Source organism: Hyla sarda, chromosome 12 (assembly GCF_029499605.1).
Source record: "Hyla sarda isolate aHylSar1 chromosome 12, aHylSar1.hap1, whole genome shotgun sequence".
NCBI classification, from domain to species: Eukaryota; Metazoa; Chordata; class Amphibia; order Anura; family Hylidae; genus Hyla; species Hyla sarda.
The window spans coordinates 21,823,447-21,837,732 of NC_079200.1; the positions used below are offsets into that span (position 1 = coordinate 21,823,447).

At 44.0% G+C, this 14,286-nt stretch overlaps 1 protein-coding gene across 6 annotated transcripts in view; it reads left to right on the plus strand.

The window, feature by feature from the left end:
• LOC130296323 (keratin, type I cytoskeletal 17-like) overlaps positions 1 to 14,286 on the plus strand; it is a 100,410-nt gene that overhangs the window by 73,865 nt on the left and 12,259 nt on the right. Inside the window, exons 1-3 of one of the 6 annotated variants that reach the window (XM_056547730.1) lie at positions 452 to 499; positions 592 to 692; positions 780 to 946. The exons of the other annotated variants lie outside the window; for them this stretch is intronic. Coding sequence (XP_056403705.1) covers positions 887 to 946 — 60 coding nt within the window. The 5' untranslated portion in view covers positions 452 to 499; positions 592 to 692; positions 780 to 886. Of the gene's footprint in view, positions 1 to 451; positions 500 to 591; positions 693 to 779; positions 947 to 14,286 lie in introns of those variants that run through there. 6 annotated transcript variants of the gene reach the window in all.

Genomic DNA, 14,286 nt, shown 5'->3' on the forward strand with positions numbered 1-14,286 from the left:
AAAAAGTACAAGCCCACTCGCCACGTCAAGGCCGCCTAGTTAGAGTGGGTCCCTAACCTAACACTGGCGTAGCACCGGGTGGCAACCACTTCCTCCGAGACACCATGCCCACAGGGGGAGTGACCCAATGGCCAGGCAGCCCCACTGCCGCCTGACCAAGCCCCTGGCTCTGGGCAGTGGTGACAGTCCGGAGCGCCGGGGACAGGTGAGTATACCTTCCTACATTTAACATTGCACGGATCCCTCAACAAACGATGGTTCATTTGGAACGAATTACCATTGCCTGATGAAGTGGAACTTCTGAGAAACGTGTTGCATTGTGGGAATAAAGATTCCTCACTTTTATCCTGGTCTCAGCGCTTCCATTACTCTGCTGGTATTTGGAGGAATTCTGGTTTTATCGATATTGTTTGGTGCGGAGCAGCTGCAGAGACCTTCCTCATTTTATCTACATGCTCATATCTATGGTTGTACTTGGACAGGAGTGCAACCTATTCTGGTAAGCGAAGTTCACATTGTTGTGTTTGTCCCGCTAACCCTAAGATCTTACACTACGCAGCGCATCCCTATGTCTTTTCTATATTTGTACAGTTCCTAAAATGGACAGAGGTGTCAGCAGAGAGCACTGTGGTCAGGCAGAAAGGACATTCAAAAGAAAAGAACTTCCTGTGGATCATAACAGCAGCTGATAAGTACTGGAAATATTAAGATTTTTTTTTAATAGAAGTAATTTACAACTTTCTGACACCAGCTGATTTAAAACCTTTTTTTTTTTCCAGTGGAGTAACCCTTTAAGGATCCCTATCTCCATATGTGTACACTCATCACTATTCTCCTGGACGATTGGTGATTGATGCCTGGCAGCCATGTGGACCCATAGGCGCTAATGACACCCACCTACATGTCCTTCACAGTGTTGTGCCTAATCATTAGTTGGAAGTATACGGTATCTCCAGTCCTTTTTTTACCTACAAGTCCTATATTATTTAAATGACACTTAGATTGCACTTTTTGTTTCCTTTTTTTCCCTTAATCGTCCTTATCTTTTAATTACAATCACTATATAATTTATAAGCAAGCATCCCTGAGAACCAGTCTATTCCCTTTTAGTGTTTTTATGTATTAGGGGCACGCACCTGACTTTATGGACAATATCTACATTGAGCACACTGTCTCTTTTCTCACTCTACATATGTCTACTTCTGTTTATATATATATATATATATATATATATATATATATATATATATATACATATATATATACATAGCTCTGTTAAAGGGGTACTCCACTGCTCAGCATTTGGAACAAACTGTTCCGAACGCTGGAGCCGGTGACGGGAGCTTGTGATGTCATAGCCCCGCCCCCTCATGACATCACACCCCGCCCTCTCAATGCAAGTCTATGGGAGGGGGCGTGACATTGGGACACACACGCAACGTGCAGTTCTCAGACACCATACACAGCGAGCACGCTCTTTGTTTTTAAACCTCTATGCTCAATATTCTGTCCCAGCAGCCAAAAATCCCCCCACAGTATAATGCTGCCACCATCACGATTCTCTGTAGGGATGGTATTACATAGTTACAAAGTTCCTAAAGGAAAAAAAAATTCCCATTCCAAATATGGCAGACAGAATAAATCCCTGGATCAACATCTAGAAATCTATCAACCATAACCTGTAATTTTTCAAGAAAAACATTGAACTTGTTTATGGACATCACAACGTCATGTGGCAGAGAGTTTCATAGTCTCACTGCTCTTACAGTAAAGAATCTCTGTCTGTGATGATGGTGAAACCTTCTTTCCTCTAGATGTAGAGGATGACCCATTGTCATGGTTACCGGCCTAGGTACAAAAAGAGCACTAGGAAGGTTTATCTCTGACTATCCATTTATATTTTGTACATTGTAATCAAATGACCCCTAAGATGTTTTTTTTTCCAAACAAAAAAAACTTTAAGCTTGATAACCTGTTTTTGGCTCTTTACAGCCTACAGGACCGATCCCTCATAAACCCATGCTGATGTTGTGTTATAAGGTTAATTTTCATTTACATACTCTAAAAAGGGCCAAAAAGTTCAATATTGGTCAAACCAGAGAATCTCACAGTCCTTTAGAGAGTCCTTTATGTGTTTTTTTTTTTTTTTTCATTTTATTTTTTTACTTTAGGCAGCTTTCATGGGTCCTTTACTGATGAGAGGTTTCTTTTCTTCTGTCCACTCTACCATAAAGCCCATATTGGTGGAAGATGTAGTGATGATGGGAGTTTCTCCCATCTGCACACAGGATCTTTGTAGCTTTAAGAATTATGAAGGACATTGTGCTCTTGGCAACTTTCACTGTAGTAGAACAGTTTTTGGACCCTTCTCTCAATCTGAGCCTTCACACAATCCTGTCTCTGAGCTGTACAGGCAGTTTTCCACCTCTCTGACTTGGACTTTGCTTTGATATACATATTGTATTGAGAGCTAAATCTTAAGTGTCATTACAAAGGGTCTTCACAAGAGTTGAGTGAGTTTTTCGGAAAGTGTTCAGTCCATGGCTAAGAAGTTTTAATTGGCATTAAAAGGGCTAAGTTCCTTGTGCCAGCTCAGCAATGGAGAAGTTAATTAGCACTGCTGAGCAGCACTAGTTACCTCCATGGGAGGTGGGGGTTTACATTATACAGCCATATATATGGCTGTATCATGTATACAGTGAAGTGAGTCATAATTACTATCTTATTGCTGATCTGGGTCTCTTCTTTTGTAGCCCCATTTCTAGTGATGATGTCACTAGGGGACGCGGAGCTACATAAGAAGAGGTCCAGACCAGCATTGAGATGGTAAGTATTATTCTCTTCCCTGTATACATTATTCAGCCATATAGTTAGCTGTATAATGTATACCCCCCAAGGAGTGAACTAGCGATGTTCAGCAGGGCTAATAAACTCTTTCCTTGCTGGGCTGAGCTGTACTGGTGTCTTCTTACATAGCAGAGGGACATCTGGACACCCTCAGGCACCAGGGCCCTGGGGCAACTGATACCTCTGCACGTTGTATAGCTACCACTCTCATAGCTCTCCCCCTCATATCTCATTTCTAATATTAATAGTCTTGTAAACTAATAATCATATTATTGTATGAGCTGTGAAACCGTGTAACTCTTTGCCACACGATGTTGTGATTATAAACAAGTTCAGAAATGGTCTGGATACATTTCTAGAGATGGGACATCGATTGATCATGATATATATTTGGAGTTGGATAGGGAATTTTTCCCATTAAAAAAGTCAATTGCAATTTACCTGAGATTTCAGCCGATGTCTCGATCAACATGGAATTAGTTGGACTAAAGGGGTACTCCGCTCCTAGACATCTTAAGATAAGATGTCTGGGGATAAGATTTCTGATCGCGGGGGTCTCCAGCTGCACCTGGCGTTTGTTTAGAGCATCAGGTGCAGCGCCGGAGGCTCGTGATATCATGGCCACACCCCTTCAATGCAAGTCTATAGGAGGACGTCCATCACGCCCCCTCCCATAGACTTGCATTGAGGGGGCGTGGCTGTGACGTCACGAGTGGGGTGTGAACGTGATGTCACGAGCCTCCTCCCTACATTGCCAGTCCTTTGGATAGGGGATAAGATGTCAATGGGTGGAGTACCCCTTTACATAGTTACATAGTTAGTATGGTTGAAAAAGACATACGTCCATCAAGTCCAACCAGGGAATTGAAGGGAAGGGTGTAAGGGGATAAGGGAAAGGGATGTAGTTTTATAATTCTGCATAAGCTTTAATGTTATTTTGTTCCAGGAATGTATCTAACCCTGTTTTAAAGCTGTTAATTGTTCCTGCTGTGACCAGTTCCTGAGGTAGACCGTTCCATAAATTCACAGTCCTCACGGTAAAGAAGGCGTGCCGCCCCTTTAGACTAAACCTTTTCTTCTCCAGACGGAGGGAGTGCCCCCTCGTCCTTTGGGGGGGGTTTAACCTGGAACAGTTTTTCTCCATATTTTTTGTATGGGCCATTAATATACTTATATACGTTTATCATATCCCCCCTTAAACGTCTCTTCTCAAGACTAAACAATTGTAACTCCTTTAATCGCTCCTCATAGCTAAGATGTTCCATGCCCCATATTAGTTTAGTCGCGTGTCTCTGCACCCTTTCCAACTCCGCAGTGTCCCTTTTATGAACAGGCGACCAAAACTGAACAGCATATTCCAGGTAAGGCCGTACCAATGCTTTATAAAGGGGGAGTATTATGTCCCTGTCCCTTGAGTCCATGCCTCTTTTGATACATGACAATATCCTGCTGGCTTTGGAAGCAGCAGCCTGACATTGCATGCTATTCTGTAGTCTGTGATCTACAAGTCACCCAGATCCTTCTCTACCAGTGACTCTGCCAGTTTAATCCCCCCTAAGACATACGACGCATGCAGGTTATTAGTACCCAGATGCATAACTTTACATTTATCCACATTGAACCTCATTTGCCAAGTGGATGCCCAGACACTTAGTCTATCCAAGTCATCTTGTAACTTATGCACATCCTCTATAGACTGTACCGTGCTACAAAGCTTGGTGTCATCTGCAAAGATAGAAACAGAGCTGTTAATGCCATCCTCTATATCATTGATAAATAAATTAAACAGCAGCGGGCCCAGTACTGAACCTTGGGGTACACCACTAATTACCGGGGACCAATCAGAGTACGAATCATTGACCACCACTCTCTGGGTACGATCCATGAGCCAGTGTTCAATCCAGTTACAAACTAAAATTTCCAAACCCAAAGACCTTAACTTACCTGTCAGATGTCTTTAATGGACCTGTATCTTCTTATCAGCTATGTAGAAGTCATCTTTTCTCTAACCTGTCACTGTAAATGATGCCATTTGCTATTATAAGACATGTTGTGCTGTGGTAACCAAAACTTTTATGATGCAGCTCTGAGATACAGTATTAGACATGTAACCTGTATTTAATGTAATTAATGTGTTCTGCTAGATTGGGTGTTCCCCACATATAAAGTAAGAGCTAAAAACTACAGCTGGGGAAATACTGTTATAGAAAGATAACCAGACCAGACGCAGGGATGTGGAATTCCTATCACTCGACGCCTGGGACATGCAGTCCCGGGCACCGCGCAGGTGAACTTTTCGGGCCCTCAGCCCGGCTTCGGGCAAGTAGGGCCGGACCTGACAAGTACGGCGGCACTGAGCAGTCTGTATGAAGCGGGCTCCCGACTCCTGCCCGCTCCATACTCTGCAGCCCCCGGCTGTTCTCAGTAGGCGGGGGCCGCCGCTAATAGCCAGCATGCGGTGATCACCGTGGCTGGGTATTAATCCTTTAGGTCTCCTCTGTCAAAGCTGACAGCAGCGTCTAAAGGGACATGTGAATGCTGCCTGGTGGGCTAGTGGGGTGGATCGCCTCTCCCGCAGCGTGATCGCGGGGAGCGTTCCCCTATAGAGGTTGTTCCCTGGTGTCTGTGGCTCCGTCATTGATAGAGCCTGGCTGGACTTTCTGTTTGATCACAGTGCTCTCTGCTGACACCTCTGTCCATTTTAAGAACTGTCCAGAGTACAAGAAAATCCCCACAGCAAACCTCTCCTGCTCCGGACAGTTCCTAAAACGGACATAGGTGTCAGCAGAGAGCACTGTGGTCAGACAGAAAGGAAATTCAAAAAGAAAAGAACTTCCTCTGGAGCATACAGATGCTGAAAATTACTGGAAGGATTAAGATTTTTTTATAGAAATAATTTACAAATCTGTTTAACTTTCTGGCACCAGTTGATTTAAAAAAAAAATGTTTTCCAGGGGAGTACCCCTTTAACCATAACTATTAAACCCAAAATGTTTTTTTTTTCCAAGAAAGACATCCAGGCCCCTCAACCATCACAACATCATGTGGCAGAGAGTTCCATATTCTCACTGCTCTTACAGTAAAGAATCTCTGTCTGTGATGAAGGGGAAATCTTTCCTCTAGATGTAGAGGATGCCCCATTGTTATGGTTACCGGCCTAGGTATAAAAAGATGACTGGAAGGATCTCTGTACTGTCCATTCATATACTTGTACATTGTGATCAGATCGCCCCAAAGATGTCTTTTCTCCAAACTAAATAACCCTAAAGCTTAATAATCTGTCTTGGTTTTGCAATCCACACATTCCCTTAATAACCTTGGTCACCCTCCCCTGCACCTTCTCTAGTTCGGCCATGTCCTTCTTATTTACAGGCACCCAAAATTAGACACAATACTCCATATGCGGTCTGACTAGTCATTTATACAGAGGCAAAACAATGTTCCTGTCATAGATGTTCCTCTATGCCTCTCTTTATACATCCTATGACTCTTTTTGCTTTGCCAGCAGCTGCCTGGCCCTGATCACTAAAGTTGAGCTTTTTGTCCACCAGTACCCCCAAATCCTTTCCAGTGGCAATTTTTCCTCATGTTTTACTATTTAGCACATGGTCATACATCTTGTTGTATGAGCCCAAGTGTATAATCTTACATTTATCCTCATTTAAAGGGGTATGCTGGCTTTATACATCTTTATACATCTTATCCCCTATCCAAAGTGCAGCCCCCGGAATTGTGTGTCGGGCGCTGCCTCCGAGATGGGGACGTTACATCACAGCCAAGCCTCCTCCATTTATGTCTATCGCCCCCTCCCATGGACATGAATGGAGGGGGCCTGGTGTGATGCCACTAGGAGGGCGTGGCCATGACGTCACGTCCCCGTCTCAGAGGCAGCGCCCAACACAGAATGCCGGGGACTGCACCGAGATCGTAGGGGACCCCTGCGATCATACATCTTATCCCCTATCCTTTGGAATACCCCTTTAAAGGAGCATAAATACAAGATTATACACTTGGGCTCATGCAACAAGACGAATGACCATGTGCTAAATATTAAAACACCAGGTAAAATTGACACTGGAAAGGATTTGGGATATTGGTGGACAAAAAGCTCAACAGTGATCAGTGCCAGACAGCTGCTAGCAAAGCAAAAAGAGTCATAGGATCTATCCTTTGGATAGGGGATAAGATGTATGAAGCCGAAATACCCCTTTAACCTTATTTGCTATTTCTCTGCCCAGGCTGATAGCTTAGTTTGTCCTTAGTTTGGTGAAGTGTCCATCTCTAGGAAGAATCCTGGTAGTTTCAATCTTCTTTTAATAGGATTTTATTAACAGTTGGACTTGACGGACCTGGGTCTTCTGTCAACCCTATCAACTATGTCAACTATGTAGAAGTCTTCTCTCTAATGTGTCACCATGAATGACGCCATTTCTTGATGACACGGTGTTGTAGGACATATTTTGGTGTGGTAACCGAAACTTTTTCCGATGCAGTTCTAAGATATTAGACATTTCACCTCGTAATTGATGGTTTCCTCGACAAGCCTTCACAATGATGTGTTCTTCTAGATTGGGTGTGCCCCACATATAAAGTAAGAGCTAAGACTACAGCTAGGGAAATACTGTTATATATATAAATTATTGCTAAAGATGGATTTAAATAACCATAAGTCATGTCATGAAGAGCCGTTAAACTCTGACTATATCTCTAGAGGTATCTTGCTACCTCAGTATTCAAGACTTGGGGACTAAATATTTTGTCACTAAAGTATAGTGCGCTGTATTGCATTGTTAAAGGGGTTGTTAAAAATTGTTAAAAATTGTTAAAAATCAACTGGTGCCAGAAAGTTAAACAGATTTGTAAATTACTTCTATTAAAAAATCTTAATCCTTCCTGTACTTATTAGCTGCTGAATACTACAGTGGAAATTCTTTTCCGTTTGAAACACAGAGCTCTCTGCTGACATCACAAACACAGTGCTCTCTGTTGACATCTCTGTCCATTTTAGGAACTGTCCAGAACAGCATATGTTTGCTATGGGGATTTCCTTTTACTCTGGACAGTTCCTAAAATGGACAGGGATGTCAGCAGAGAGCACTGTGCTTGTGATGTCAGCAGACAGCTCTGTGTTCCAAAAAGAAAATAATTTCCACTGTAGTATTCAGCAGCTAATAAGTACATGAAGGATTAAGATTTTTTAATAGAAGTAATTTGCAAATCTGTTTAACTTTCTGGCACCAGTTGATTAAAAAAAAAAAAAAAACATTTTTCACTGGAGTACCCCTTTAAGTCTATGGCGTTTGAAACAAACTGTTCCGAACACTGGAGCGACTGCTGTCACGCCCCCTCCCATAGACTTGCATTGAGGGGGCGGGGCATGACATCATGACGGGGTAGGGCTATGACGTCAAGAGCTCCCGGCGCCGGCTCCAGCGTTCTGAACAGTTTCTTCCAAATGCTGAGCATCGAGTACCCCTTTATAGGGGTGCTCCGGTGAAAAACAATTTATTTTAAATCAACTGGTGCCAGAATGTTAAACAGATTTGTAAATTACTTCTATTTAAAAATCTTAATCCTTCCAGTACTTATCAGCTGCTGTGTACTACAGAGGAAGTTCTTTTCTTTTTACATTTATTTTCTGTCTGACCACAGTGCTCTCTGCTGACACCTCTCTGTCTGTCTCTGGAACTGTCCAGAGAAGGACAGGTTTGCTATGGGGATATGTTCCTGCTCTGGACAGTTCCTTACATGGACAGAGGTGTCAGCAGAGAGCACTGTGGTCAGACAGAAAATAAATTTAAAAAGAAACAAACTTCCTGTGGAGCATCCAGCAGCTGATAAGTACTGGAAGGGTTAAGATTTTTAAATAGAAGTAATTTACAAATCTGTTTAATGTTCTTGCACCAGTTGATTTAAAAAAAAAATGTTTTTCACTGGAGTACCCCTTTAAAGAGATGTTTGGTTTTGTGTTCTAAGCATGCTCTCCTCATTGGGAATCCAAAAGGATGCCCCACTTTATCTAATTAGGAATATATTTTTATCGAGGAAAGGTGCTACTTTAGGGTAAGTTCACACAAGCGGATCCTGTACAGAGGCTACTGCACAGAGATCGCGGGGGTCCCAGCAGCAGGAACCCCGCGATCAGACATCTTATCCCCTATCCTTTGGATAGGGGATAAGATGTCTAGGGACGGAGTTCCCCTTTAATACTGGGATAGGCTGTAGTTTATCAAACATTTCCACTGCAGGTGTGTAAGACTATTCACACGACTATTCAAATGTAGGGGTCTACGACAGCCGAAGCCTCTTATATGCTCTGCTCTGGCTTCTGTAGGCGGAGTCCTTACTGGAACATTAATATTGCATCCAATTGGCCTATTAGGGTATAATTTAAAGGGTTGTTTTAGTGAGACAGCTTTAAGTATGTATTATTTAGACCTGGGATATACAGCAAATAAACATGGAAAGTCACTGACTAATCACAATGGATCAAGAACACAATGGGGCTTCCAGTGTCTCATGTTTGTGCTGAATGAACTGAATACATAATGATTTAATGGGTTGGGTGGAGTAGCCATGTGCAGATTATTTCATATTGTGGGTCTTAATGAGTTTATTTCTTTTTTTTCAATCATTGTTCTTAGAAACAAGGCCGCACCTCTAGAAATTCCCTGCAGATGCATAAATGTGTTATATTTTATTAATATTTGTCAATGGTTCCTCTATCCCAGTGGATTATTATATATCACCAACAGAAAAAATCGGCCATATGCAGATAGCCATCACTGGTTTATACAAAATATACACACCAAACCAAAAAAAAAACAACAGTAATGTAAAAAAAAATTTTTTTTCACGCCCCCTGACGAAGCACAAGCGAAATGTACGTTGGGGTTGGAGGTGGTAGGAAGGCAGTGCATGGCAGAATGTTCTTATTTGGTATTGTTCTATTTATATGTTTTCAGTGTGTTTATCTTATTGCATTCACCTTTTGCCATTTACCTTTTTTTTTTTTCACGCCCCCTGACGAAGCACCAGCGAAACTTACGTTGGGGTTGGAGGTGGTAGGTAGGCAGTGCATGGCAGGATGTTCTTATTTGGTATTGTACTATTTATATGTTTTCAGTGTGTTTATCTTACTGCTTCACCTTTTGCCTCGGTCCACTGTTTGCTTATGTAAGCCTTGTGGATTTCCTCAGTTTGTAAATCCTTTTGCATTTTGATCCATAGCATTCTGTATACTGTTTTCCCTGTACTCCATGCTGCTGTTTCCAGCATACCCCCTCCACTTTTTCTGCAGTTGTTCACATGGTGCCTTGATTTTCTACATTTCTTCCATTCCCAATGTGTTTGTCTTTATCTCCATATATGACCAGTAGGTTATACCCAACAGTAGTGAGAACAGGGGAAAGAGGTGGCATGAGATCGGAGCACAGCTACCAGGCAAGGAGTAGCAAGGCAGAGTTATAATGGGCACTTATGAAGCCACTTATATGGAGTGTGCACTAATAAAGGTAAATAGTAGCATATATGAGAGGGCACACCCATTGTATGAAATAGAGCAGACCAGCTATTGCACAACAAAAACTCCCATTATGCCCAGACAGCCTGCGGTATTGTTGTATCAACGACAACCCATTGGCAAAAGTAGCCACAGATGCAAAAGCATGAATGATAAATCTGGCTTGAGTTCGACAAAGCAGCAGAGTGGCACTCCATTCTGGAGGTCCCCCAACCCAGTCCGGGAATTCTGCCCCTAAACATCTTATCCCCCTATCCAAAGGAAGGGGTCCCGCCGCTGGGGATCCCCGCAATCTCGGCTGCGGCATCCCAGACATCCGGTGCATGGAGCGAACTTCACTCTGTGACGGATGACTGGCGATGCTGGGCAGGGGCTCGTTACGTCACGGCCACGCCCCCTCAATGCAAGTCTATGGAAGTCATGATGGCCGTCACGCCCCCTCCCATAGATTTGCATTGAGGGGGCATGGCAGTGATGTCACAAGCCTCCGGCGCTGCACCCGACGCTCTAAACAAATGCTGGCTGCAGCAGGGAGATCGCGGGAGTCCCCAGCGGTGGGACCCCTGCGATCAGACATCTTATCCACTACGGCGTACCCCACCCCAAAACAGGATTTTAATTTTTCTCTGTTCTATTCCAATGGAGTAACTGAAAAAAACACAGCATGTTGGTGGGCCTTCAGGACTGGGTTGGGGACAGCAGTTACCTATAATTTATAAGGTCCTTATCAATTTTATGACTGTACTAATATATGAGTGTACCATAAGAGAATATGCATTGCGGGGGTCCCACCGCTAGGGACCCCCGCGATCTCTCATCTGCACCCGGCGTTCATTTAAAGCGTTGGGTGCAGTGCCGGAGGCTTGTGACATCACGGTCAGGCCCCATTCGTGATTTCACAGCCACGCCCCCTCAATGCAAGTCTATGGGAGGGGGCATGACGGATGTGAGGGGTGTGACTGTGACGTCACGAGCCCCCGCTACACCAGTCACTGGGCACGGAGCGAAGTTCGCTCCGTGCACCGGATGTCTGGGGTGCTACAGCCGAGATCGCAGGACATTTTATCCCCTATCCTTTGGACAGAGGATAAGATGTCTATGGGCAGAGTACCCCTTTAAGACCCCAAAACAGTCCAGGATTTTAATTTTTCTCTGTTCTATTCCAATGGAGTAACTGAAAAAACATAGCATGTTGGTGGGCCTTCAGGACTGGGTTGGGGACAGCAGTTGGCACATCATGTAAGCTCTCCCGCCTTTTCTGCTAAGCCATGTTCCCTTTGAAGGGGTACTCCGCTCCTAGACATCGTATCCCCTATCCAAAGGATCTATCCTGCCGCTGGCGACCCCCGCGATCTCCCTGCTGTTCCCGGTGTTCGTTTACAGCACCGGGTGCAGTCCCGGAGGCTCGTGACGTCACAGACACGGGGACAGCAGTTGCCTATCATTTCTAAGGTCCTTATCAATTTTATGACTGTACTAATATATGAGTGTAACATAAGAGGATATGCAATTGAAAATGGACATACTTCATGAGATGGTCCTCAGATTAATTGTTTTTTTTGTGGGCATAAGGCACCGATGTCTGATATTGCATAATGATGGAATACTTTATTCTGGAATTAACATTTATCAGCTGCTTGTGGATCCAGGTTTTTCCTATGTCAATGCAAAGGCATCTGCTATACGTTGATTCTTTATGTATCCAAACCTAAGAGGGCCGTATAGAATATTGACAGATCTACTACTAAATACCAATATAAAATGCTGTAACCAACTAACCTTAATAAAAACCAGTAAGTATGCATTTCCTATTTCAGTGGTTGGTTCCTAACTGGGGAGCCTTAAGAACCCGCAAGGGGTGCCTCGCCAGTCTGGTGAGCAAGATAGTGACTGGATGCCCTAGAGTGCCTGTTGTTTAGCACCACCACAGATGTCATAGTTTGTCCTAAGCATTTAGCTCTTCCAGGCCGCAGGGATTACTCTGCCTGCGGCCACTAGAGGCCGGGTGACATTTTTCTCCAGGATGCGCACAATGAAACATGTCAATAAGGTCTAATTTTAGAATAGTTGAGACCAGTTGAAGGCTAAGGACACTGCTGCTAGTACCCCACCATATCTAAAGTGTTCATGACTGATTCATTTGTATTATTCAGCTGTGAACAGAACAGATACTTTTTTCGTAACCACGATTAAGAATGACAGGTGCCTCCGAAATGCGTTAGTTGCATCACCATCCTCTCAGTATTTGTGTTTTTGGATGAATATGTTTTTAAAGATGAAAAGTGGAAGGGATTTTTATCTCTGACTTGCGGATCAGTTTATTTGTAGCTTTTTTTCAGGTCCTGGACACCCCTTTATAGACATAAATACATCTTTAACATAGTCTAAATGAAAGGTTGCTAATAAGACACAAGCCTAGCAATAGCACAAGATTGTACGCAGTACCTGCTCTGTGATGTAAGCATACCCTATGTGTAGATATAAAACATTCTTGTGATGGTACAAGCCATGACTGTAATTACCGACACTATGTGTCCTTCATTGCCTTTTAGACACATCTGTATTACTCGGCTGCACCTTGCTAATAGTGATGAGTAATAGGTGTATTTTGGGGCAGATTTATTAATACTGTCTAATATTTAAGGCCCTTATACATGGGAAGATGGTTGCACAATAGTGGACGCTGATCTTGTTGATCGGCGCTAGTTTAATGAGGCTTCACGTGGATCAATGATTTGCAGATTGAACCATAGGAACGATCACTGGATCATTCATGTGGCCCTTTAATTTCATCATTGTTGACATACACAGGGTAGCATGGGGCCAATAACAATGATTTCAATGGCTGCACAAAATATGCGATCACCAGCAAAGGAGCGTTTTCTGGTCAGCTGATCCCTGCCCCTTTTACACAAGTGTTCCTACGAATGCTCATTCAGTCGATAATCGGCCCCATAAAAGGACCCTCAGAAAGAGTATAATGGTCTTGATAAACCTGGCATATCTTCAGACTATCAAATCTAAGTGAAGTCTATTAGTTTACTTACTTTACACCAAAATGTTATGCCATAATTTTGGTGCAGTTTATGGTACATGTAAGCTGTCCCACCTATCCTGCTAAGCCATGTTCCCTATAAAAGGGTACTCCACCCCTAGACATCATATCCCCTATCCAAAGGATAGGTGATAAAATGTCTGATTGCGGGGGTCCCACCGCTGGGGACCCCTGCAATCTCCCTGCTGCACCCGGCGTTCCTTTAGAGTGGCAGGTGCAGTGCCGGAGGCTCGTGACGTCACGGTCATGCCCCATTCATGACGTCACAGCCACGCCCCCTCAATGCCAGTCTATCAGAAGGGGCATGACGGACATCACGCCCCTTCCCATAGACTGGCATTGAGGGGGTGGGCTGTAATGTCACGAGCGTGATGGGGCGTGACCGTGATGTCACAAGCCCCCGCATCACCTGTCATTGGGCACGGAGCGACAGTCAGAAGAAGCGTGCATAGTCGCATCAAATGGCCGGCATTGCCTCTGAGTGCTTCGGCACATCCTGGTATGACGCACATCTTGGTAGACGCAGTTCTAGCAGTGAGTGCATGCTATTATTCTTTTGTGGTTGTATTACTTGATCCTTTATCTGGATTGCGTGCACCCCACAGGTGTCAGCAGCATTTTGCTGGCCCCAGACTAGTGACGCTGCAATGCTGCTGTCGCACAGGGATGTCCCTGCTCAGCGGTGTCAATACAGCGTCACTAGTCCGGGGCCATCTTGGAGGGGAGAAGAGGGCCCTCCCAGTCAAGATGGACGGCCCGGACCAGCTTACCCTCCCCACTGGAATTCGGACGGTCCCTGCAGCATAGATGGACGGCTGCTAAGCAACAGGGAATGGACCGACAGAGCTACAAGTGGGGAGTT